The sequence below is a fragment of the Sinocyclocheilus rhinocerous genome, unplaced genomic scaffold (genome assembly GCF_001515625.1).
Source record: "Sinocyclocheilus rhinocerous isolate Xijiao unplaced genomic scaffold, SAMN03320098_v1.1 scaffold1419, whole genome shotgun sequence".
In the NCBI taxonomy this organism is placed as follows: Eukaryota; Metazoa; Chordata; class Actinopteri; order Cypriniformes; family Cyprinidae; genus Sinocyclocheilus; species Sinocyclocheilus rhinocerous.
The window spans coordinates 479,374-505,883 of record NW_015664679.1 but is presented as its reverse complement, the minus strand read 5'-3'; the positions used below and the strand labels follow the sequence as shown (position 1 = coordinate 505,883).

The following is a 26,510-nucleotide window of genomic DNA, read 5'->3' as shown; positions in this document are numbered from 1 at the left end:
CTCTGGCATTCCACTGTCTTGTCTTCGTGTAGCACGGTGAGGTGTTTGGTCTCTCTCATTCCTCTTCATCTCAGTGGCAACTATGACCTCCACCACAGACTTTGACAATGCTGAAATCACTCAGCAGTACAGCCGCATCAACACCCGCTTCGAACTGTCTGACGAAGAGCTCGACAACGACAACAGCTCGGCCAGACTGTTTGAGCGCTCGCGCATTAAAGCGCTTGCAGGTGAGTCGTCTCAAGTGACATAAAACTGAGCACATGTTGCTTTGGCTTGGATATACAGAGTCCACAAATGTGCAAATACATATACAGGCAGCTGAACCCTATCCTCTCTTGCCCCTCTTGACCAGCCAGGATCATTTGCACATACCCAGCATGCCTCGGTATGACTGAGCTGGACAGCTGCCCTGCCTGTCTGTGCCCAGTGCTTAAATATCCGGCATGGTTGCAGGAGCTTGTAATTTTTGGCACACCTGTGGGGTCTGCTGCTCTCAGAGACAGCAAGTTTTAAATAGCAATTTCATGACCAGACTTACAAGACCCTTTCCAGGGACTGGGTAATCCACATAGGACAGTTATGAAAACTGTTTGAGTGACAGTACACTATCATACATTTTTTTCAGAAGAAAACGTGAGTGGTGCTTCACGATGCTGTGTGGTTGCTCGGGTTTTCTGAGTGGTTTCTGAGGCATTGTTAGGAGGTTGCTTATTGGCCCAAGTCAAAGCCTCATGGAAAGACCTCTTTGACTGCATTAACAGAGTACTGAATTCTTGCATCCAATTTGGGACATTTCTCCTTTCGCAAATTTTATCATTAATATCTACTGTAACCGAATATTGCTTTATAGCTGTGCATATCTACACTAAACACTTCTAGAGATATGAGATGTCATGGTTTTGATGGTCATTTTACATAAAGGAGCAAGTACAGTATGTACTTTTCCCCACAACCGTTACAAAAGGCAGGACAAGCAGTTTGGAGAATAGGTGGATGGATGGATGGATTAAAAAACAAGGCATGAATCAATATACAAGTGTGAACTGAATGTAAAGTTTTCTGACAATTAAAGAGATACAGTAGTTCTCCCCAAAAATGATTTTTTTTGTTAATTTACTTAACCTCAGGCCATCCAAGATTTCTCTTCAGTAGAACAGTAAAGAAGATTTATTGCTGAAACCATGGTCCTTGGTGATTCGTTAACTTGTAAATCTGTGCTACTCGAGCCTTGAACTGTTTCAGGCAGTTCAGTCCAATTTGGTAAACTGGTTCAAATAGTTCACCAAAAAGAACCGGTTCAAATTAATGATTCGTTCGCAAACCATACATCTCTCTTGACCATTTGCCTAAGGCTATGGACTACCGGTAAAAATTTTGTAAATAATGTTCAGTTTCTTTCACAGAACAACTGTTTCACTTCATAAGACCTCAATATATTGTCATGAGCCACAGGTGTTCATTTTGTTGTTGCCTGATATAGGCTACTTTTTTGATTCGCAAAAGTGACAGTAGCCTTTGACTTGCATTTTAAGAATCGCTAAGGACACGGTTTCAGCTAAAAATCTTCTTTACGGTTTGACTAAAGAAGAAAGTACCTATGTTTACATCTTGGGTGGCCTGAGGGTGAGTAAATTAACAACAAAGCTTAATTTTGGGTGAACTATTCTTTTAATTGCATGATAATTGCAATTAAATGAAAATGTACTATAGTTTAAAATGATATTAAATGCAATTAGCTGAACTTTAAAGGTGCAATAGGAGATCTTGGAAAATGCTAACTTTAGCCTGATAGTACTGAAAGCGAACGTCCCACCAACCCTGCAATCGCCGTCCAAAGCCACGCCCCCTGAACGCATTTACACTCACAGACCAGAGACAACATTACTACAATAGGCTACATCAGGTTCCCAATTCCAGCCCATGTTCCGAAGTGAAGTAAACTTCAACGGATTTCCCCTGCTCAGGGAGTAGGGAGCAATGAACTCTGTGTAGGGATCATATCGATCGGAACACAGTTCATGCACGTAGCTCACTTCTAACGAGCTGGCGTGAGGACTGGATTAACCGCTGGGCTACATCATGTGTCATTCACCGGTGAGAAATCTTTAAAAGTACTACAATACCAGGAAGGAAGATCGGCTTGTTGATGTTTGCCTGCCATCCTCGCTCTGGCTGCACAGCGTGCGTGAACGCGCTAATGACGTATCCTGTCTGCGCGAACTGGGTGCGCAGAGGTATGATAATACATACGTTGACAGGCAGGTAGGAAAGCATATTAAAACGCTCGGACCGAACGTTTTGATTAGACGAACATTTCTTGATCCTACACCTTCCACAGAATATATAAATACAGACAAATACATTTAGACCACTTAACTTAATGATTGCTATCGGGATGTGAAGAGACTTTCAACCAGCATAACAAAAAATGTTTCTGAAGACAATCACCTATTGCACCTTTAAGGTGTTTTTTCTCCACTTATGTAGGATTGAAATACATCTTTATATTTTCATAATTACTTTGAAATATGGTTATATTATCTTTGGTTAAAGTGTACTGGTGAACAGTTATGGTAAACTAAAATATACTGTAATGTTATATAAATTAAAACTTGTATGTCGTGAATTTAGTTTTGTGAGAATATGTTATGTTTTTTTTTTAATTTAAGGCTAGGGGTCTTTCTGTTTTGAAATGCATTAGTGATGGTGTACTCAAACTCGGCCTGCTTCTTTAAGCCAAGTGTATGTTGCTGAGCCAGGGGGAGTGTGATGTGTTCTGTTGGTGCGTCTGTGCTCTGCTCATTCTGTAATGTAATTAGAGAGAGTTAAAAAGTGAGGGAGGGTGAGCGAGCGAGAGGGAAGTGGTTCCCATTCTTCACAGTTGATTTACAGCTTCTGAACAGACATGCATCCCTCTGAGTATACTAAGTACACTTTGAGTACACAGTCATTAATACATTTGTAGTTTGTATTTGCATCAGGGCCCAAACCGCTTATGCACGCACTTACAGTCTGACATCACATTGTATTTGTAACAAATCAAAACACACACAAGCACGTGTACAGCCATTTGATGACATTTTAGATGAGTGTGTGTGTTGTGGGGCGGACAGGAACGGGGGCATATTATATGCATGGCTGGGGTGCTGGAGAACCACTCCATGTGCTGCCGGGGAGAGGCACAACAGCATCACTCGCTCTTTCCCAGCCTTGCGTGTTGATTTAGCGTGGTGAGGATGAGCAGCCCCTGTTTGTGTCGCGCGGTACCCGTGAGCCAGACCCGGCTGAGGGAGGTCAAACTCAGCTTGAAGACCAGCAGAGACACCATTGCGATCCGCCCTACCCCAGTCGTGCGAGAAGTCAGCAGCCGGCAATATACCACGGTAAAAGAAGTCCCGACCCGGACCAATGCACCAGGCAGTCGGAGCAGAAGCACCCCGCCGGTTTACAGGGCCCAGAGCAGAGGGGGCAAAACTAAAAGTCCCCACATTCGCGAACCCGAGCAACTGCCGGAGAGGAACAGAACTTTACTGGGCATCGCACCTAAAGTAGCGCCCATGACTCTTACTTCAGTCTCCTCAACCTCATCATCCTCTTCCATCTGCACCCCGAGGGGCCATCGGCCTTCGCCTCCACGATCTTCACCATCTTGCCCCCTTTCCCCATCCCGGAGTATGAGACGAGCACGCTGGCTGAGCTACAGTGCTTCTAACATCTGCTTCAACAACTCCATCCTGGATGGGCGGTTCAGACAACTGCAAGGTAGTGTCCTGCTGGAGTTTTTTTTCCCTCCCATCCTCAAAGGGGGGGCAGTCTTTCCTGGCATACCCCTCCACCCCGCCACAGGGGAGTTATTAGGTAGAGATCCAGTATGGGAAGGGCGTTAAGGTGGTATGCTTGATTGTTTTCTGTGGGAACTGGTTTGTCTTTTTATGTGCAGTATTTATTAATTTCATTATTTATGCTGTATATACGCCCTAATTGCTCACTGCGTTACCTCTAAATATTTAATGGCAAACTCATAAAAAGGCCATTCAGTGGAAAAATACTTCTTGCCTCCCACCACATCAATCTTTTTCTTGCTGAATTACCAAGTGATTGGTACACCGGCAGACCATCTACTTTTTGTCTTCAGCTATTCTTACCTCTTACAGAAAAATGTCATTTTCTCTGATTTGGGGTATTCAGCATCGAGGTCTCCTACCTCACTTATTCTACTGGCAGCTCTGTTTATTTTTAGAGAGAAGTTGACTATCACTGTTAATTTGCGTAAAACTGAGCTTCCTCTTTCCCTCTGATGAGAGTGTTCTTTTAATGCTGTGGAACAGAAAGAGCATAGTTCAGTTATTTTTTCTATAACTATCACAAATGTTTACATGTATAGTATGAATACATAGAAGGGATTAAACCTTGTTAGTGTAAAGACAAATTGACATGGACTAGTTTGCATAGTACTTTTTCTGTGTACTACTTACTGCTCTGGTTAATGGTGTTTGGCATGCATCACTAATACTCATGCTCATACTTAGGGTTATGGGTTTTATGGAAACCTGTTTTAGAATAAATAAAAAACTAAATAATTGTGAGGTAAATGTTGCAATAAGAAATATAGTAACACTGTGAGATATGAAGTCATAATAAGTCGCAATTGTGAAATATAGTCATAGTTGGTGACTATAAAGTTGCAATCATGAGAAATATAGTTGCAAGTACCTAAGACATGAGTTCTATCTAAAACTGAGCAGTTTTGTTCTGAAAGACCGTAAAACGGGTGAAAAATCATACATATTTATATTGAAGGAGGCACTCAAGCCATATCTAAGAACAAGAACGTCATAAAGATCATCCAAACTAGGGCTGTCAAAAAAAAAAAAAAATCGAATTACGAATATTCGTCGAATTTCAAATAAAAATCCACATTCAAATGCAAAAACATTGCATTCAAATTTTAGGTGTGCATTAAGGAGGCAGCCTTATCAGTGGCGCACGAGATGCGATGACGATGTGTCATTGCATTATAATGTTTTTGTTAGCCTATCCAGTTGAAGCCACTAGATGGGGCGCTGCTGTGTTGTTCATTAAAAATATTGCGGAAAAAGAGAACATCAATGAGGAGAAGATCTTGTTTACATAAAAACTGAAACCAAGCCGTTCACACAGAATGCATATTTTGCGCATTTTCTAGAGGGACATTTATCACCATTGCACTCGCATCTTGCACAAAAGAGCCGCATGTTTAGAAAGCCATGTAAAATTCATGCAAGTTTAACTTTGAAAAAAAAAAAAACATATATCGAGATTTTATGGTGGGTTTTTTTCCCCATCCCACTGCATCTCATGTTTTTAAATTAAAAATGTACTCTGTGTAATTGGCTTTCCGCCCTTTGTATTAAACTATACGTACATACATGATGCTGTTTTGTTTATAGTTGTTTAAGCAACTTAATTAATTATAATCGGTTTATAAACATTATTTTAAACATTATGCACTTTTTTTCCCACAGATAGTCATGTTATCTTATGCTTTGAATAAACGTGCATTAGTAATATTTTGCTCGATGTGCCCTCTTGTGGCCTCAGGAGAGAAGCCAAAAACTTTTCTTCACCCTAACTGAAATTATGCATTTTAAATTCTAATATAATTCAAATTTTGATAATATTTAAGTACAAAGTTTTTCTGCCATTTTGACAGCCCTAATCCAAACCGCCTCCTTCATGGGTGCAGGTTATACATGGGAAAGCACCGTTTGCATTGCATCTAAATCTATTGCTTTGTGTGTGTCCTTCTGTCACAAAGCTCTCTGTTACTTGTGACTTTGTGTTGGTAAGAACCTAATCTTGTAGGTCCAGAGCCCAAACAATGACTCAGGTATAAGAATTTAGTGAGACTGCAGGTCACATCCAGTGGAGGCTGACTGTGGTGGAGAAAAACACTGGCTTGTTGTGTACAGGGAAAATCCATCAATATGAATATTTCACATACCTTTCATGTGAGCTTGAGAGAATAGCAGAGATCAGCAGGATCCTGGTGAAACAAATTCTATTTAGGCTCACAGCTCACTGCTGTTCTAATGGAGAGAGAGAGAATCATTTAGTAGAGGTTAGACTACAGTCCTGCTGTACAAAGTGTTGACAGGAAGAGGAATCATTTGGCAGTAGTTTGATCATGAAATATGTAGTGTTGCCAAGCTTAGCTCTCTTGTTATGCTTTAGCACATCTGGAGCTTTCCTAACTCTGGCAGGAACATGGTAAATTGCACTTTAAAAAGTGAAACGGTGCAGTTGTTGCTTTATAGAGCTTCTCCTTCCTGACCTGACCCTTAAAAATTACTTCTTCTTTTTTTGGTGTAACCCAATAAGTCAAGGTTTGCCTGGTTAGCATGGCCTTCTAACTCTGGGTGGTAGATGATATACTTGGAAATATAGCTGCATGAAAACATTAACTTTAAAGGGGTCATAGGATGCCCATAGTGAGGTGGATTACGGGTAAGGTTAGGGACAGGTTTGGTGGTATGGGTAGGTTTAAGGGTGCGTTAAGGTGTAAGGGGTGGGTCAACAGTGTAATTATAAATGTAATTACAGAAATTAATTACAGATGTAATTACATGCAGGTATTTAAAAAAATATATAAGTACAAAATGTAAAAACATGTATACATACAATAAGTTCATTGTATCAAATGATTAATTTAAATGGAAGTACATAGTAGTTGAGGCTGCCTAATATAAGGTGGGACCAAAGCAACAATCCATTTGGCAATCCATGCCTTTCTAAACAGCTTTACAGAATTGTGTTTTAATGTCTGTTATACAGAACTAACATTTGATAAAACTCACTAATCAACACCTCTGAAGGATTGTTCCTGCAAATGCTCAAAAATAGTTCAGACATCATGTATTACACATTTGAATATTCATAATTTTTTCATTGCTTTGTTATCCAGATGGAGGAGACATGCTTTCATACCATAGTTTTTCCATTCAGAGAATATGGCAAAACTTAAGGTTAATTTAACAGTGTTGTAGCTGAGATCAGTTCATTCTAATCCAAGTCTAGACCAAGACCTGAGAAGGCTTGAAGTCTGATTCAAGGCTGAGACAAGAAGAGGGTCAAGTCTGAGACAGTTTAGCTGTAGTTTATGCATAAATGGGAAGGTAATGTAGATTGGCTTAAAAGCTGTCACGATTCGCTGCTACTGTGTCGGATACGAAGGAGCGCGGAGACGACGGAGATTAACCATCAACAGTCTTTATACATCCAAATAAAGAGGTACACGGAGCAGGCAGGAACACACATGTAGCACGAGGGGTAGACGTACAATACCGGACGCTGGACATGGAAAAACACAGGGCTTAAGAAACATGGAACTAATTGGGACACACCTGAAATCAATTAACATAATTGACACGAGGGAGAAACTAGGTCATGGGGAGAACATGGGGAACAAAACACAAGACATAGGAACACAGGACTGACATTACTCCCCCCTCCCGGAAGGCGCGTCCACGCCGGGTGTGCCTCACACATCCTGAAAAGTGAAGCTGCAGGCTCTTTGATCGCCCCCTGGTGGCTGGCTGCAGTACAGGTCATAAACCCCGCTCTCTCCATGTAAACTAATGGGACTTGAGTCAAAATAAAAAAATTAATTACACTTCCAATACAATTTTCCGAAAGATGGTTTTGGTCATTTAAGGTAGTTGTTATCACGCTGATACATGTTCAAATGTTCGTTTTTTTTTGATAAGTTTGATTTTAGCTAGTAATTTGATGCTATAAAAACGGGGTGTGTCGTTACGGTTGATCGGGTCTGCGGGAGTTTGGGCGGGAGTTTGATACCGCGGCTCCACCTTACGACACTACTGCGCAGACTCTGGCTCCAAACGAATCTCTACTGCGCAGACTCGGGCTCCAAATGACGTCATTTACTCAAGATGGCAGCGGCCATATTGAGATGCTTTGGCTTCACTTTTCTATAGTGGAAGGAATAGGAGACGCGTCGTCTATCTTTTTTTACGGTCTATGGTCCACGCCCCACACAACATCCAATGGGGAGGGGGGGTGGGCGCTCTGGAGGCCCTTCAGGACAGGCTTACACAGGACGGCAGGCCTCCAGAGCAGTACCCGTTCCGGAACCCATGGCGGATCAGGCAGTTCAGGGCGCCATGATGGAGCAGGGAGCTCAAGGCGCCATGGCGGATCAGGCAGACTAGGGAGCAATGGCGGAGCAGGCAGTCTAGGGAGCCATGGCAGAGCAGGCAGACTAGGGAGCCATAGTGGAGCAGGCAGACTAGGGAGCCATGGCAGCTCAGGCAGTCCAGGAAGCCATGATGGAGCAGGGAGCTCAAGGCGCCATGGCGGATCAGGCAGACTAGGGAGCAATGGCGGAGCAGGCAGTCTAGGGAGCCATGGCAGAGCAGGCAGACTAGGGAGCCATAGTGGAGCAGGCAGACTAGGGAGCCATGGCGGCTTAGGCAGTCCAGGAAGCCATGACGGAGCAGGGAGCTCAGGGGGCCATGGCGGAGGCATGCAGTCCAGGGAGCCATGGCGGCGCAGGGAGCCATGGCGGCGCAGGGAGCTCAGGGGACCATAGCGGAGCATGCAGTCCACGGAGCCATGGCGGCGCAGGGAGCTCAGGGGCCCATAGCGGAGCGGCCTCCGTGGCCTTGGTATTCGGCCCGGCCTCTACAGCTGGATCCCTATAACAGATTTCAGCTCCTGAGGCCATCCATGGGCCTGACGCAGGACCAGCGACCCTCTCTGGGCCAGACTTAGGAACAGGAGTCTTCTCTGGGCTTAACTCGGGAACAGGAACCCTCTCTGGGCTTAACTTCGGAATAGGAACCCTCCTTGGGCTGGACGTGGTGACTGGAGCCCTCCTTGGGCTGAACGTGGGAACTGGAGCACTTTCCGGAGTGGACTCAGGGGCTGGAGCCGACACTGGAGGGGACTCAAGGGCTGGAGCCGACAGCCTTTTCCTCCTCATATTCCTCCTTTGATTTAGGGTTAAGGAGTGGGTGCTGTCAGCTGAGGGCTTGGGAGAGAATTGGTTGGCGGTCTTGACAATGGAACGGCCGGTGGGCCTGACTTCGGAGCGGCCGGCGGGCATGACAATGGAATAGCCGGCGGGCATGACTTCAGAGCGGCCGGCGGGCTTGGTTTTGAAGCGGCCGGCGAACGTGACAATGGAGCGGCCAGCGGACTTGAGGAGCGGCTGGCGGACTTGAGAGTGCAGTGGCCGGCGGACTTGATGGAGGAGCGGTTCTGGATCGGGGCCGGACGCTCTCCAGACACCGGAGGATACCTTCCCTCCAGCTCAGCCCTGTGGTGTCTGGGAGGTCCACGGGCGATAGCAATTGGCCCCAATCCAAAACAGAGAATTGATGGTGGCATCGTCCAACGTCGTCGCCGTGGCGAGCCCGCAGAATTCCCGGGCATACTCAATGAAAGGGAGATTCCTGCGGACTAGAGCGGAGAACCGAGCGGCTATTTCCATGGCCGCGGGGAGAAACAGGAAACCAAAAGACTTTCAAAACACGAAAAAGAAAACAGGGAGAAGGGGCGCCGCTTACGCTATTGTTTTGGGTCCGGTATTCTGTCACAATTCGCTGCTACTGTGTCGGATACGAAGGAGCGTGGAGACGAAGGAGATTAACCATCAACAGTCTTTATTCATCCAAATAAAGAGGTACACGGAACAGGCAGGAACACACACGTAGCACGAGGGTTAGACGTACAATACCGGACACTGGACATTAGGGGTGGGAGAAAAAAATCGATCCATCGATGCATCGCGATTCTCTCTCCAACGATTCTGAGAATTTCAGAATCGGTTCTGAGCTTAGTTTTTAACCAGATGCGCGATGAGGCTGAGTTTGCTTTAGAAACACCCATATTCTGCTTGCTTCCAATTCCTCACACACATACACCACTCGAACCTTTCCGTAAAATAATCTTTCATAAAGTTCGGAAAGGTTGAAGACGCTGAGTTTGCTTTAGAAACACCCGTATTCTGCTTGCTTCCAATTCCTCACACACATACACCACTCGAACCTTTCCGTAAAATAATCTTTCATAAAGTTCGGAAAGGTTGAAGCGAATTACAAGGACATTCGCGGGCTTCATTGCACCGGATGCGCTGTGAGAGACGCGCGCTTTGTTTGATGTTACACGAAGTGTGCAGTCTTGCCCGTCAGTATTTTCCTTACAAATGCTCTACGAACTCATCATTTATGTGGTTTGGAAAGCAGTGGACATATATTTAAAATATGAACCTCACTAACAGAAGGCTGCTTTCAATTTCAAATGATGCGCACTTTGTGAAGACTGCTCGCACATGCGGCTGTGCGCGTCTCCGTGTAAGTGGTTTAATGCACTTGCATCTCAAAATGGTTTTATGACGCAAAATTAATGTAAACGCAGCCAGTTATGTCTTAAGGGATTAAACGGACAGGACAAACCACATTACTTATATTTCAAAAGAGATCCGTGCGTGAATGCAGCTTAATAGATCTCCCGCTGTCTATGATGTCATAGTAAAAAACAACAGTAAAGATTAAGAAAAATCACTCACAGTTCTTGAATAGAAAATGTTCAGATAATCTTAAATACTGAAAGCACTCTTTGTTTGTTGTTTGTAATATGTTTCTATGTCCCTCTTTATTATTTGCTACTTGCTTGCATGTTTTGAAGTTATATTAGTTTAAAATTCTTAACATACAACTGTTTTAATTATTTTTTTCAATTTGTAATTATTTTTAAAAGTACTTAATTACTTATTTAAGGATATGTAAATGTAAGGATTTTAAGATTCTCAAGTCGGTAAACTAATTAATATGGGGGAAAAAAGTAGATCAAGAATCGTTCTGGAATCGGATCGTGACTCCCAGAATCTGAATCGGATCGTGAGGTGACTAAAGATTCCCACCCCTACTGAACACAGGACTGACAAAAGCATGCATACATTCTCCACCCACTTCACATTCTAATGTTTTAGTTAGTTAGTTAACAACTTTATTAATCCCCCCAGTTTTATAATGTCTTTTTCTCCCTTCTCTCACTGTTTTTTTTTTACCTCTCTCTTTTTGTCATTTCCATTCCTCCATCTTTCCAGTTTCCTGCAGCCATAGGATCTGAATCATTTATGAAGCGCATCATTAAGAATGCACAATTTTGTTCTTTTTGTGGTAGAAACTTAAATAAACGTGGTGGTGCAGAAAACTTGCTGAGGAAAAACACATGAACATACATAAATATACATTATAAAGAATACACATACATAGATTATACTGTATAGTATAATCACTGTAGTGTTGTGACAACATAAGCTGTCTTTTTTGATTTTTAAAAAGAGGGTTTTGAAGGTTTGAGTGCGAGTTAAAAAATATGGCTTTAGGGGATTTTCGCAATCCATACTTATGTTTACTGTAAAAATTTTACTACATAATGTATTCCATGTATGTCTTGTCTCCATCTAAATGGGTGAAAACTCAAGAAATCATAAAAATGAAGCCTATTTTTATGGCCATTAAGATTTTATGCATTGTGACATTATATTCAGTACAGTTGAGCACATTCACAATTACACACATCTACAGTAATGGATTTTTTATACATTTGAACATTATTGCACAATTCTGAGTAAACATCATTACAGTATTTATTGTACTGAATTTAATTTAAGCTGATATGAAAATGGAAATGCTTATTGTCATAAAATTAAATATTTTTTAAATAAAAAAATCTTATTGGTCCTACAGATAGACCTATTTATTTATGCAAAATATATTTTTTATTTTATTCTTTTGATTCTGATATATTTCTGAGATTCATTTAATTATTTTTAATTATGTTTCAATTTACATTATTTTTCATGCAAATAATTCATCAGATGTGAATCTACTAGGCCACATCAGAGTAGCTGAATGTTTTTCCTTTGCTGTCCAAACTAGATGAGCGAGAGGCTGTCCAGAAGAAGACCTTCACAAAATGGGTGAATTCAATATTAGCCAGAGTCAGCTGCCGAATCTCAGATCTCTATCTAGACCTTCGGGATGGGAGAATGCTCATCAAACTACTGGAGGTTCTGTCAGGGGAGAGACTGGTGAGTGTAATGTGTTGAATGTGTAACAGTGTCAAGCCTAGATTTGTCCACACCATGATACGAGAATTAAATGTCATTTACTGAAGTCATTCCACTAATATCTTTGACTCTACATCTTTTTCCACCATTCAGCCCAAGCCAACCAAGGGCCGAATGCGCATCCACTGTCTTGAGAATGTGGACAAAGCTTTACAGTTTCTAAAGGAACAGAGGGTGCACTTAGAGAACATGGGATCACATGATATTGTAGATGGGAACCACCGGCTCATCCTAGGCCTTATCTGGACCATCATTCTTCGTTTCCAGGTCAGCCCATTATTCTATACTTTTTTGACCAATCTATTCATTCTGTGCCTCTAACTATAATTTAAACCAAACAATAAGGAATAAGAAAAGTTTAGATATTAAAAACTAAAATAAAACATTTTCAAGCTATAAAACACAGAACAAACCTTCTGATATTACAGTGGACCTACAGCAGAGTTTTTGTACTGTGTCTTTGGCTGATAAGAAAAGCTAACATTTATTTGGCTGATTGGGAAAAGCTTTTATTTATTTTTACATCTCTCATTTTGATAGCTGGATATTTTTAGCCCAGCTACTTCAAACACTGTAGTCTGCTACATAATTCAGACCCTCAAAAATGAAAGGAAAAAGACCGGAATGGGAATTGTTGACTGCTCTTTATTCTGTCTGCTTCCCACAGCGATGTGCAAACTATTAAGACATAAAACGTCAGAATCTAAATAAAGTAACAATGCCTCTGCATATCCAAGAATGGATGCTCAAGGGCAACTTACAGTAGCTCTTCTAATTAATGTGAGATTTAGAGTACATGAAATGTCAACCGATATGAAAATTTACTGCCAGGGCCGGACTGGGACGCAATTTCAGACCGTGAAATCTTACACTCATCCAGGCCACACAGAAAAAAAAGAGGCCAAAATGGTACCTTTTGGGGTACAACAGCTTGTCACTGGAGCAGTACCCTTAAAAGAACATCTTTGTACCTTTTTTTCCCCTAATAGGTACATATTTGTACCTTACAGTAATTTGTACACATAAGGTACTAATATATACCTATTAGGGGTAAAAGGCAAAAAGATGTCTTTTTTAAGGGTACTGCTCCAGTGACAAGCTGTTGTACCCCAAAAGTTACCTTTTTTGCCTCTTTTTTTCTGTATATAGCCTATTGACCCACTACAAATTCTGAAACCACAGATAACCCTATTATTTAAATGGCCATCACATAAAAAGGTCTAAATCATTGGTCTGGGGCCGTGAAAAATAATTAAAGGTTGTCTCTTGAACTGCACCTTCACTTCTCTTTTTACTTTTCTTCATTTTCCCAGATATCTCTGTCTCTCCCTTTTTTATTGTACCTGTCACTTCTTGACCAGCAGGTCTACTGTTATGAACAGAACTGTGTCCACCTTGTTGCAAATCGACCACCTCATTGCAATTTGTTATCACAGAATGTTATCTTAAAATGACTTAAATACCCGATATTTAACAAACCTATATTTCCAACACATACATGTGAATATCTGTCTGCTAAATTTATTAATGTAACTTTCCAATCGATAATGATGTCCTTTAGAACAGTATTCTGAATGATGTTAAAAATAGGGTGCCCCTGATAGCCTAACAGGTGCTAGCAGTTTAATACTCAACTAGGTTAATAAAGACTCTTTAGCATATTTACAGATGAAACTGACCTGCACCTAAAGCCCTGAACAGGCATTTTTGCTACATTTCGCTCCTTCTTCTGGTCGCTTCCTCTCCTTCATCGAGGCCCACGCATCGACTCTGTTTGAAACCGTCGTTTGAAGCGTGGAACAGACGTGAGATGATTTGTATAGCGCAGCGCTGCCAGTCAAGACTAATCGATTTATGATTTATTATCGATTTATTATCGTATGACAAAATCGGAAATGATCACTTTGGTACATTGAGAAGACAAAAATATAAAATATTAATAAAAATAATAACTAAAAAAAAAAAAAAACCAGGGCAGCGGGCCAAATCAGCCACCTGGCCACCGGGAATTTGCCCGGTGCTCCCGATGGCCAGTCCGGGCCTGTTTACTGCTTTTAAATGCTTAAAATCAAAAGGAATGTCTAGTTGACAGAAATACAATAAGAGTTCCAGAAAGAGGTATGAATATAGTTTAAATGCACATGTGGGATTTATTTCAGTTTATGTAATTTTTTTTTCCTTATACAGATTCAAGACATTATAGTAGAGACAGGACAAGCTGACCAGACAGGCCGGCAAGAGACCCGCTCGGCCAAAGATGCACTGCTCCTCTGGTGCCAGATGAAGACCGCAGGGTAGGACAACAGTTGTCATACTTCAGTAGTAATGAAGCTGACAGCAAATCCTCTATTTTTATGAGAAATCTGTGGTTGCAGATTTGTCTGATGTCGTTTTGTCTCTGCAGGTACCCCAATGTAAACATCACCAATTTCACCACAAGCTGGAAAGATGGCATGGCTTTCAACGCTCTCATTCACAAACACAGGTGATAAGTAAAAAAAATATAATAATAATAACATTTAAAAAAAATATATATATTAAGACAAAAGATAGCTTGTGGGTATATTGTTTAGTGGTTAGGAGACATGCATTGATACACTGAGCAGATGTGCTCATATGGATAACAATTGTCTCTTCTAGACACCACTGAGATTAAATGGAGAGAGACTCTAGACCTTTTCTAGACCTACTCTAGACCATCTCATATTTCCTAGATTTCCCTAAGAATTTAGATTAGATTTCTTAGAATCTCTAGCAACCACTGAGAAATGAAACTTATCCTGTTCCTCTTCATACTATCCTATCAATAAAAAATAGATGTAAACAAAATAACCTCTTCATTTCACTCTATCAGGCCAGATCTGGTGGACTATGGCAATCTACGGAGGTCCAATCCCACTCACAACCTTCAGCAGGCCTTTAATGTAGCTGAAAAAAAGCTTGGTGTCACCAAGCTCCTGGACCCAGAAGGCAAGTAACCCCTGCTGACTATTAAGCCAAACATATAATACTTATCCTCCATCCTATAGAGAATACATCTTTATATTGTATTGTTTGCAGATGTATTCACTGAGAACCCAGATGAGAAGTCCATAATCACATACGTTGTTGCATTTTACCACTACTTCTCCAAGATGAAAGCTTTGGCAGTTGAGGGCAAGCGAGTTGGCAAGGTGCAAAATTTGTGCTAGTCCGCTCCCATGTGAATTTTATGTGTTTAATGCAAGAGGACATTTTAATTGACCTATACTCATATTCTACAGGTGCTAGACCAGGCCCTTGATACAGAGAAGATGATTGAGAAGTATGAGACATTGTCATCAGACCTGCTAACATGGATTGAGCAAACCATTATTGTGCTGAACAACCGCAAGCTTGCTAACTCCCTTACAGGCGTCCAACAGCAACTTCAGGCTTTCAACTCTTACCGTACTGTGGAAAAACCACCTAAGTAATTCAGGCTATTTATGAACAAATGTCTCTTTTTTTGTAGTAAGCAACCAACTGCTAAGCAACCAACTTTTTAACTCTAACTTTTCAGATTCCAGGAGAAAGGCAACTTGGAAGTACTGCTGTTTACCATCCAGAGCAGAATGAGGGCCAACAATCAGAAAGTCTACACACCTAAAGAGGGTGCACTGGTGTCTGATATCAACAAGGTAAGATGCTAAGGTTAATGCTGCATTGATTTAAACTCAGGAAGTATGAATTTCCAACCTCCAGTTAGGGAAGGTGCAATATAATGCCACTTGAAGTCAGATTTTGAACATGACCCTATATCTGAAACTATATCTGCAAAACAGTCTTTGCCTTTTTATCTTCTAAACTTTGAACAATAGAATATGGTGGTTATCTGGTGAGATCAAGTAGAAATATCCCATAACTAACTTTAAATGGGGGGCACAATAAGCACAGTTATATCAATAAATTCATGAGAAACATTGTTATGAACCACACCAGTTAGTCCCAACCACTTCGTGTAAATTTTCTGTAGGGACAGTGACAAAGGTTGAACATAATAGTAAATCCAGTGGTCTGAGAGGCTCTGAGCTGTTTGAGTGTGTGTGCCTGTGTTCTTAGGCATGGGAGCGGTTGGAGAAGGCAGAACATGACCGTGAGCGGGTCCTAAGAGATGAACTCATTAGGCAGGAAAAGCTGGAGCAGATGGCTCGTCGCTTTGACAGGAAGGCAGCTATGAGAGAGACCTGGCTTCAAGAGAATCAGAGACTGGTTACACAGGTAACTCACTATCCACAGCGTTCATCTAAAAGATGAAAGGTGCAGAGAGCCTTTATTTATTTAGATACCCATCATTTCATGGTTGGCAACACCTGAAGATTGACATTAATGATCATTATTTTGCTTTCTACTTTAAAGGACAACTTTGGCTATGACTTACCAGCAGTGGAGGCAGCTAAGAAGAAACATGATGCAATAGAGACAGACATTGCTGCATATGAAGAACGCGTTCAGGCACTGGTGGCCCTGTCTAAAGAACTGGAAGCAGAACGATACCATGATGCTAAACGCATTGATGCTAGAAAAGACAATATCTTGAGGCTGTGGGACTACCTGCAGGAGCTTCTGAAAGCTCGCAGAGGTCGTCTAGACAAGAACCTTACCCTTCAGAGAATCTTCCAGGAGATGCTCCACATCATTAGCTGGATGGATGAAATGAAGGTAGGAAGGTCCAATTTGTAAATTGTGTGCTTGATTTATATGCTTTGCTTGAATATAATGGTTGTAACTAATGTAATTGAAGCAAAACCACATTATCAATCTTCTTATGTGACATTTGTTCTTCAGAGCCGACTCTTGTCCCCAGACTTTGGAAAACACTTATTGGAAGTGGAAGACTTGTTGCAGAAACATTTATTGCTAGAAGCTGATATAGCAGTGCAGGCAGAAAGAGTACGATCAGCCAATGCAGCTGCTCTTAAATTTGCCAATGGTGACAGTGAGTACAGTTGAATCCTTATGTAATAGATGTGAAGCACTCTCTGTAGTCTTTTTTGTTGCAATTGTGACACATTGTGACATTGTTATTTTACTTTTCTGCTCTTAATTTTCTAGGTTATAAACCATGTGACCCACAAGTGATCCGTGATCGGGTACAACACTTGGACCTGTGCTACCAGGAGTTGGTTGCTCTGGCAGCACAGAGGAAAGCCCGACTTGAGCAGTCGCGACGACTTTGGAACTTTTTATGGGAAATTGCAGAGTTGGAGAGCTGGATTCGGGAAAAGGAGCACATCTTCTCCTCTCTTGACTATGGTAAGGACCTGACCAGTGTGCTGGTACTGCAGAGCAAACACAGTGTCTTTGAGGATGAGCTTGCTGCCAGACAGGACAACTTGAAGCAGGTGATGGACGAGGGAGAGAGCATGATTCAGGCCAAGCACTTGGGTTCCCCCAAAGTACAGCAGCGCATGGATGATGTGCGAAATCAGTGGCAGCAGCTGGAGGAACTGGCCGCCTTCCGTAAACAGAATCTGCAAGACACCCAATGCTTCTTCCAGTTTCAGGGTGATGCTGATGACCTCAAAGCCTGGCTAGTTGATGCTATGCGGCAGATGAGCAGTGATGACGTTGGGCATGATGAGTACACTACACAGCGACTGCTCAAGAAACACCGTGACTTGAGAGATGAAGCCGCTAAGAATGGAGCCACCATTGACGCTCTATCCAAACAGGCCAATGCACTTCCTGAGGAATTAAGGAACACACCAGACATCCAGGGGCGTCTGAACGATATCCGGGATATGTATATTGAGCTTTTGACCCTCTCAGACCTGAGGCAGAAGAAGCTGGATGACACCATGGCTCTTTACACAATATTCAGTGAGACAGACGCTTGTGAGCTCTGGATGGGCCAGAAGGAGACATGGCTGGTTGGGCTGGAGACACCAGAGAACTTGGAAGATCTAGAAGTTGTACAAAACAGGTATTGCTATTAGTTTTATGAACCCAGAGACAGTACTGTAAGTGTGTTTCATATACTGGGAAACTATTCCAATTTATGCCACTGTTATAAAATGTTTGTTTGCAGGCTAAGCATTCTTGCTCAGGAAATGGGTAATATGCAGGCTCGGGTTGATAACGTAAATAAAGCAGCCAAACAACTTGAAGACAGCAGACATCCACAAACAAAACAAGTGAAAGACTGTCAAACTCGTCTCAATAGAAGGTAAGAGTTATAATCCTGGATGTGAAAGCCAGTTCTAATGAAAAATACTTTATAAATAATCTGTAATGTTCCTTTGGAACTTTCCTTTTTATCTCTTCTCATAGATGGGAAGCTTTTAAAGCAATGGTAGAGGATAAGAAACACAAAGTAGATTCAGCCCTCAGCCTACATAACTATGATCTTGAATGTGATGAGACGAAATCATGGATAAAAGAGAAGACACGGGTTATTGAGTCAACACAGGACCTTGGGAATGACCTGGCTGCAGTCATTACCATTCAGAGAAAGCTCTTTGGCATGGAAAGAGACCTTGCTGCCATCCAAGATAAGTTGGATTTCCTGCGTAATGAGGCCCAGGAGCTTGTGAAGGACCACCCAGAGAATGCTTCTGATATACTTGCCAGACAGGAAGAGTTGGATGCAGCATGGGACACCTTGAAACGCACCCTGAAAAACCGTGAAGACTCTCTTGGGGAGGTCAGCAAGCTGCAAACATTCCTACAGGACATGGAGGATTTTCAAGCCTGGCTTTTCAAGACACAGAAGGCTGTTGCATCTGAAGATATGCCTGATGGTTTACCAGAGGCTGAGCATTTCCTGAGTCTTCATGATGCTGTGAGGGCTGATATGGATAGCCATGAAGAAGACTACCACCGTGTGAAGGACACAGGAGCAGCTGTCATTCAGGGCCAAGAAGATGATCCTCAGTACCAGCAGCTGGAGCAGAGGCTGGACGGTCTTGATAAGGGATGGGATGAGCTGCACAAAATGTGGGACAGCCGCAAGAGCTTCCTAGATCAGGGTCTCGGCTTCCAACAGTTCATGAGGGATGCCAAGCAGGCTGAGGCCATCTTAAATAACCAGGTATACATACAGTATTCATCTGATGAACCTTGTAATGAAAACAGACATTTTGGGAAACCCAAACCTTGCCAATATTGCTAACTGCTTAATATTCTTTGCCAATAACCTTCAATTACAGGTCCATAATATTGTTCCTCCCTTTTATTTTGCTATGTCTCTTTCTGTGTCTTTTTCCTGTACTTTTTAAAAGGAATACATTCTAGCCCACATAGACAAGCCTGACACCCTGGATGGAGCAGAGAAGGCCCTGAAGAAACACGAGGACTTTGTAACCACCATGGATGCTAATGAGGAGAAGATACTCAGCACACTGGAGACTGGTCAGAGGCTGGTGGACAGTGGAAACCTTTACTCAGAAAGGGTCAAAGACAAGATGTGCTCTATTGAAAATAGGTCTGTTTTTTTTATATTATTTCACCTATTTTACATCCAAGGTCAGACATAATTTACATATAACATTCCTCTTTGACTTAGCATATGAACTATCCACTAAATAAACTTGCCCTTTCAATCCAAATTCCATGCTTAATTAGATAGTAAAAGTGTATAAAACAGACGATTTTTTGGTTCAATAGGCTCTAGCATCCCACACGACCCTACATAAGAAAAGTTAATGCAAAAGTTAATGATTTTGCCTATTACTTATCCTCTGGACCAGTATATAAAATGGAATGACAAGAACATTTACATCAAATAATTGACTTGTCAACTCACAATGTGAGTATAATTCAGAAAGCAATTAAAGGTTTCTCCTCAAAGTTCATGTTAATGCACCCATGCATTTGTGCTTTCTTTATGCTGAATCGGCAGTGAGTGAGAGAAGCATTATACTGTAAAGGAGTGCCCTGCATTTCCCCTATTAGCCCAGGCAGTCTGTACCTCCTTAAGATGGGCGCCTGCCCTGATGGGTATTGATCTCTTTGTGAAAGTATACCTAATCCATTGGCTTATGTTGCTTTTTTAAAGTGTTCTCTCTGCAGTGAGAAAATGGAGGAGTAAAGAAAAGCTATTTCAATGTCTGCCAGTATTCACATTTAACCATATAAAGTCCTTACACCACTTTGCACTAAAGACCAACCAGTAAATAACCCATATATTTATGTGTATATGTCTTCAGGTACAACAAGAATCGAGACAAAGCCAAGGAAGTCTCAGGGAAACTGAAGGACAACAGGGAACTTCAGCACTTTCTTCAAAACACCCATGATGTGAGTAATGCTTTACTCAAAAATTTCATATATGCAAGATCACACATATTTGCTTCTAATATGAACATAAAGTTCTTTGTGACCTTTTCTCTCATTCAGTGTACATTTACCTCTCTTTTTTAGCTTACACTGTGGATAAATGAGAAAATGCTGACTGCACAGGATACATCATATGATGAGGCTCGTAACCTCCATAGCAAGTGGCAAAAACACCAGGCCTTCATGGCAGAACTAGCATCTAACAAGGATTGGCTACATAATATTGATAAGGTATATAGCAATTTTATATGTACTTTAATAAAGCACAGCAGTTGGGTTTCCGAAGTAAAAAAAAAAAAAATTCATACGGGAAACATTTTTACAACAACTTTTAAACATTTAAAGACAGATCTACCTTGAGCTCTAATTTGTTATTAAACAATATAAGATTCTGTTGAAGCCCTAGTATCAATGTGTTGAAATGATTGAAAACATGAATATGTACTTTCAATCATGCTCATATTAGGAGGGACAGGAATTGATGGAATCCAAGCCTGAGTTTGAGCCCATTGTCACCGATCGTCTTGCTAAGCTTCATGAACTTTGGGATAAGCTGGAGAGCACCACACAGGAGAAGGCTCGGCTGCTTTTTGACGCAAACCGTTCTGAGCTGTTTGATCAGAGCCTTGCTGACCTGAAGAAATGGTTGGCTAAATTGCAGCAGCAGCTCCAGGGTGATGTGGATGAAGGAGTTAAGGATCTTACTAGTGCCAACATCTTACTGAAGAAACATCAGGTGTGACATTAAATTTGTTACTTTTTCATTGTTTTGTGTCTACTACGATTCAGTAGAGTACCTCACATGAAGCCAACTATGGTCTGTGCTTTGTCTTTCCATATTTGGTGGTAATTTATAGAATACTGCTTAAATTTGCCCTATTCTCCCCTAGATGACAGAGAATCATGTTCGGGATCGTGCACGGGAGCTTGAAGAACTTCAAGAAGCTGTACAGCAGCATGCTTCTCTTAGAGAGGACCAACTTGAGCTTGAAATTGAGCAGCAGACACTTCAGAGGGACTTCCAGAAGCTCCTCACACCTCTCGCCCAACGCAGGGGCAAGCTGGAGGCCGCTAAGGCAGTGCACCAGTTCTTCAGAGATCTTGCAGATGAGATAGTATGTGCATGCCTAGCATTACAGTTTCTCAGAATGCATTATTAGTTTTTGTTGATCTTTCTTCCTAAAGAATTCTTACATAAAAGTTTTGATTTGTTCTCCTCAGCTCTGGGTTAACGAGAGGTTACCAATGGCAATGTCAGAAGAACATGGCAACAATCTTCAGACTGTCCAACTTCTGCTCAAGAAGAACCAAGTGAGTTTTTTATTTTTTCCACTTACACCCATAAATCATTCCTAATTAACCAGATTGGCAGAACACAACATGACTTCACAACATGGTCTTTCTCCATCTATGGTCTATTTCAGCTTGTATTGGAAGTAATTTCTATTATATTCACCAAGTGATCATGCCTCCTTTCATATACATCACCTACCCCTTTAATTATAATCCTTTCATATCCTGCACAGTCTCTTCAAAAAGAGATTGACGGTCACCAGCCACTCATTGATGAAGTGTTAGAGCGTGGTCGGCGAATGGTGGCAGCAGCAGAGGAAGAACACATGTCTGAGGAGATGAAGAAGCTACAGGATGTGTGGGCAAAGCTGCAGGATGAGATGGCCAAACGGAGAGCACGGCTCTATGGCTCTAATGAGGCCCAGCAGTATTACAATGATGCAGATGAGTCTGAGGCCTGGATAGGGGAACAAGAACTCTACATGATTGCTGATGAGAAGGCCAAGGTAGAGCGTACAGAAGAACAGTATTGCTGTTTTATGCTGCTTGTCTTAAAAAAAATCTTCAAAATGCCAAGTTATGTCAACTCTGTGCTGGCTCCAAATTTTGTGTGCAATGAAAAGCCATACTAAAATAAACAGTCTCTGACAATTAATCTCTCTGGGTTGTAGGATGAACAGAGTGCTATGATCATGCTGAAGCGACACCTGCTTCTGAAGCAGGCAGTGGATGACTATGCATGTTCCATCCAGCAGCTGGCAGACCGTGCCCAGAAGATGCTGGCTGAAGAGCACCCAGATGGGTATATTGGGCTAATTGCATGTCTTTACACAATGTATTGTATATTGAGATAAGTGGGCCAAGCTGAACTGAATCTTGAGGCACCTCAATGTAGGTTAAAAACGCTCCATAACAAAGATTAATCGGTATTTGTCTGTATGTGAAGTGAGGCCATCATCCGAAGACAAGGACAAGTTGACAAGCAGTATGCTGGGCTGAAGGAGCTGGCAGAGGACCGCAAAAAGAAGCTGGACCACACATATCACCATTTCTTGCTTAGTCGTGAAGTGGAGGATCTTGAGCAGTGGATTGCAGAGCGTGATGTGGTGGCCTCTTCACAAGTGATGGGCCAAGACCTTGACCATGTAACGGTAAATAGGAACTTGCCCCCAGACAAAGCACAATTACTGTCTCTCACACAAAAGCATGTCTTGACATGTGCAATACACAACTTTGCATATTCAGTCATACTTATATTTTAGATAAATATAATTACAATCAATATTTTCCTGATTCCATCAATATTTTAGATTCTGCGAGATAAGTTCAGGGAGTTTGCACGGGAGACAGGGACAGTGGGTCAAGAACGTGTAGACACTGTGAACCGGATCATAGATGATCTGATTGAAGCAGGCCACAGTGAGGCAGCAACCCTAGCGGAGTGGAAGGATGGAGTCAATGAGAGCTGGGCAGATTTGCTGGAGCTCATCGACACTCGTGCCCAGCTCCTTACAGCCTCCTATGACCTGCTTAAGTAAGTATAAAATAATTAAATAGATTAAATGTCACTAAAGAGTGCAGTGCTTTTATAAGATCACATTATTCCTACTGACTCACTGTATCTCACATAAAAACAAGCCTATGGAACAAGATTCTAATTATTTAACAATATCTTCACCTGTGTGAAGTGTTGTAATGGGTACAGAATTAGACTGGAAAACATTATCTAAAATATTCTGTGAATTTGGTCAGGTATTTTTATGATGGTAAGGAGCTGGTTGCTCAGATTGAGGAGAAGAAGAATGAGCTTCCTGAGGATCTGGGAGAAGACTTCAGTAAAGCAGAGTCCTTCCACCGAATGCATGCTGCATTTGAAAGAGCCATCAGCTCCCTTGGCAAACAGGCAAGGAAAACACATTACATGAACAAGTGGTTGTCATAATAAGTTTCATATTTTCATCTCTGACTTGTACATATTTATCTCAAAAAGTTAGGGATTTTTTATATCTCTTTCCTTGCAGGTGAAACAGTTCCAGGAGACCGCAACAAGACTGTATGCCCAGTATGCAGGAGATCAGGCCACTGCTATTCAAGCAACTGAAAAAGAGGTTGTGGAGGCCTGGAATGGTCTGCTGGCTGCTTGCGCAGGCAGGAGGAAGCAGCTGGAGGATACTGCAGACAAATTCCGCTTCTTCACCATGGTGAGAGACCTACTGGCCTGGATGGAAAGCATCATTCAGCAGATAGAGACACAGGAAAAGCCACGGTATGGAAATGTATAATTGTAATCATTACAGTAGAGATGTCTATGTTCCTTTTTGTGATGAAATTTGTTTCTTGTTGTCCAATGAAGAGATGTCTCCTCAGTGGAGCTCCTGATTAAGTATCACCAAGGGATCCGTGCTGAAATTGAGACGCGTGGGCCAAAGTTTAATCAGTGTGTGGAGCTGGGCCGGGCCCTCCTGGAACGCAAGCATAAGGACTCTGCAGAGGTAATCAGACACGGAAGGTAGCAAGTGTAGCCACAACGAAGTGTCCGGAAAGGCATCCATTTTCAAGTACACTTCTTGTGCTCACAGATTAAAGAGAAGCTGATGCAACTGGTAGAGAAGAGGAAAGAGATGATGCTCAAATGGGATGAAAGATGGGAATGGCTTAGACTTTGTAAGTCCACAAATGTCAACAAACACACATGAAAAGACACACACAAACATACACACTACTGCATATTACAGCTGCTTATAATTATATCTCCTTCTAGTGTTGGAGGTATGTCAGTTTGCCAGGGATGCATCTGTGGCAGAGGCCTGGCTGATTGCCCAGGAGCCATACGTGGCCAGCAGGGATCTGGGTGAGACAGTGGATGAGGTCGAAAAACTGCTCAAGAGACATGAAGCCTTCGAGAAATCCACTGCTACATGGGAAGAGCGTTTCTCAGCACTGGAACGTCTTACAACAGTATGTGTTTTAAACTTTGACATATTAAACTCATTAATGATACCTCAAATTATGTGAATTGTTTTCATTGGCAGGCACCACTCACTGACTATTAATAATCTGTTGTAGTTGGAGCTGTTGGAAATTCGGAAACAACAACAGGACATAGAACAGTACAGACAAGAGGCGGAAAAAGAGAGCAGGTATATATATATACACAAATCTGGGTAACACTGTACTTCCCTAACGCCATATTCCATACTAAAATTTGACATTCAAACTTTGACCTTAGGAGAGAAGACACTGGGTTTGAAGAGGAGTCTTCACAACTCTACACCACAGAAGAACAGTCTCTGGTGAGTTCCAGTTTTTGTAGGAATCTCATCATCTTTCTCTTCATTAACAACATTCTTCTTATCAGATATTCTTTCACATTTCATGTTGTCATCTTCTATTGCAAATACAGCATACAATAACCTATAATATAATTTAACTTTTTGTACTGCAAATGTTTGTTAAATTAATACCTGTAATACTTGTTTGAATCTGTACCCAAACTTTGTTCTTTTGTGATCTTCAGTCTGGTTTAGGAGTAATAGAGCCAAGTTCCGTGGGAGTTGATGGCACAGCGGGGGACTCCACTGTGCCTTTGATCACAGAGATGCAGGAAAGTGGCTCACTGGAGCTGGACCCTTCCACATCCATCCAGGTTACCAAAGAGACAGAAAAAGCTGCCACGCTTCCCACTGAATCTTCACAAGTTCAATCTGTCTTGATGGAGGGACCTCTATCCCGCAAACATGAGATGGAGGGACCTAATAAGAAGGCATCCAACAGGTTAGCTGTTGTCTAGAGACAACCAGAAGTATCCAAGCCATTGACCAGAATACAACAGTGACTTTGGCTAAATCAAAAGTAGTCATCATTTTACTAGTGAACTTAATTTAAAACTGTCCACCTTCTCATCTCTTGTCTCAGGTCCTGGAACAACATTTACTGTGTGCTTAAACCTGGGCAGCTCTCTGCTTACAAGGACGCCAAGAGCTTTAGTCACAGTGTCACCTACCATGGTGAGGAACCCCTGAACCTCACCAATGCTTCTTGCGAGATCTTGACTAACTATAAGAAAAAGAAGCAGGTGTTCAAACTCCGGTAAGGTTCTTGGTCATCAATCTTGATATACATTTTTAAATAAAAATGTATTTAAGTGTTGTGATATATATTACATATAGGGCTTACTTGTTTTATCCTTGTTCCATTTGCCAGACTTGAAGATGGAAGTGAATATCTGTTCCAGTGTAAAGATGAGGTGCGCTATTGACTGCTTCTTCTAATTAGTTCCTTATTAGTTAATATAATCTTTGAAATATGCCAGTAAACAACATTAATTATGTATGTTTTTTTGACCACAGGAGGAACTCCAGAACTGGACTCAGGCTATAGAACAGGCAGCGCAAGCTGTGACAGAAGAACCAGTTGCAGGGCCATCAGGAGTGAAGGCACAAAGCCTACCTCCACATTCTTCCTCTACTCTAGAGGTTCCCTCAACCAAGAAGGAAAAGGAGAAGAGGTTTAGTCTGTTCACTAAGAAGAAATAAACTCCTGGACAGAATGTGACACAGGTGAAATGGAACAGATTTATAACACCATTTTTTACATTATATTAATTTGTAAGAATTTAGCTATATGAAATGTAGATTACACTGCTGCCTGTATCTAAGCTAATGTCCACACGTATGCTTTTTTATGTTTTGCTGTATTTTTCTGATACTAGAGTCACATACCACATTCACTCTGTATACAAATAAAAGCACAGGAACCAATCAAATTTAACCAAAAA

At 41.7% G+C, this 26,510-nt stretch overlaps 1 protein-coding gene and 1 long non-coding RNA gene across 3 annotated transcripts; one reads left to right on the top strand and one right to left on the bottom strand.

Annotated features, from left to right (window-relative positions):
- Positions 1–26,510, top strand: LOC107730205 (spectrin beta chain, erythrocytic-like). 2 transcript variants are annotated; one of them, XM_016540962.1, is made up of 36 exons: positions 1–230; positions 11,952–12,103; positions 12,236–12,409; positions 14,330–14,436; positions 14,547–14,627; positions 14,997–15,112; positions 15,203–15,315; positions 15,406–15,593; positions 15,684–15,801; positions 16,223–16,381; positions 16,520–16,822; positions 16,949–17,099; positions 17,216–18,086; positions 18,192–18,329; positions 18,434–19,193; positions 19,384–19,586; positions 20,311–20,401; positions 20,525–20,671; positions 20,907–21,176; positions 21,331–21,555; positions 21,662–21,751; positions 21,967–22,239; positions 22,405–22,535; positions 22,680–22,884; positions 23,044–23,267; positions 23,486–23,636; positions 23,755–23,999; positions 24,087–24,225; positions 24,313–24,397; positions 24,495–24,691; positions 24,800–24,873; positions 24,963–25,026; positions 25,251–25,507; positions 25,649–25,822; positions 25,937–25,979; positions 26,083–26,510. In XM_016540962.1, the coding sequence occupies exons 1-36, from the start codon at positions 83–85 to the stop codon at positions 26,266–26,268; spliced, it is 7,053 nt and encodes a 2,350-aa protein (XP_016396448.1). In that variant the 5' UTR covers positions 1–82; the 3' UTR covers positions 26,269–26,510. The 2 variants fall into 2 exon arrangements, with proteins under 2 accessions (XP_016396448.1, XP_016396446.1); XM_016540960.1 differs by lacking the exon at positions 1–230 and adding an exon at positions 3,219–3,765.
- Positions 11,033–24,664, bottom strand: LOC107730211 (uncharacterized). The gene is made up of 3 exons (XR_001638662.1): positions 24,652–24,664; positions 24,467–24,468; positions 11,033–11,117 (listed from the first exon to the last, which is right to left on the bottom strand). It is a non-coding gene; the product is annotated as an uncharacterized LOC107730211 (long non-coding RNA).

Coding starts and splice junctions, on each gene's coding strand:
- LOC107730205 (XM_016540960.1), top strand. CDS start 3,240: ATGAGCAGCCCCTGTTTGTGTCGCGCGGTACCCGTGAGCCAGACCCGG. Junction 18,330..18,433: donor CAAACTCGTCTCAATAGAAG/GTAAGAGTTATA, acceptor CTCTTCTCATAG/ATGGGAAGCTTTTAAAGCAA. Junction 25,980..26,082: donor TGTTCCAGTGTAAAGATGAG/GTGCGCTATTGA, acceptor TTTTGACCACAG/GAGGAACTCCAGAACTGGAC.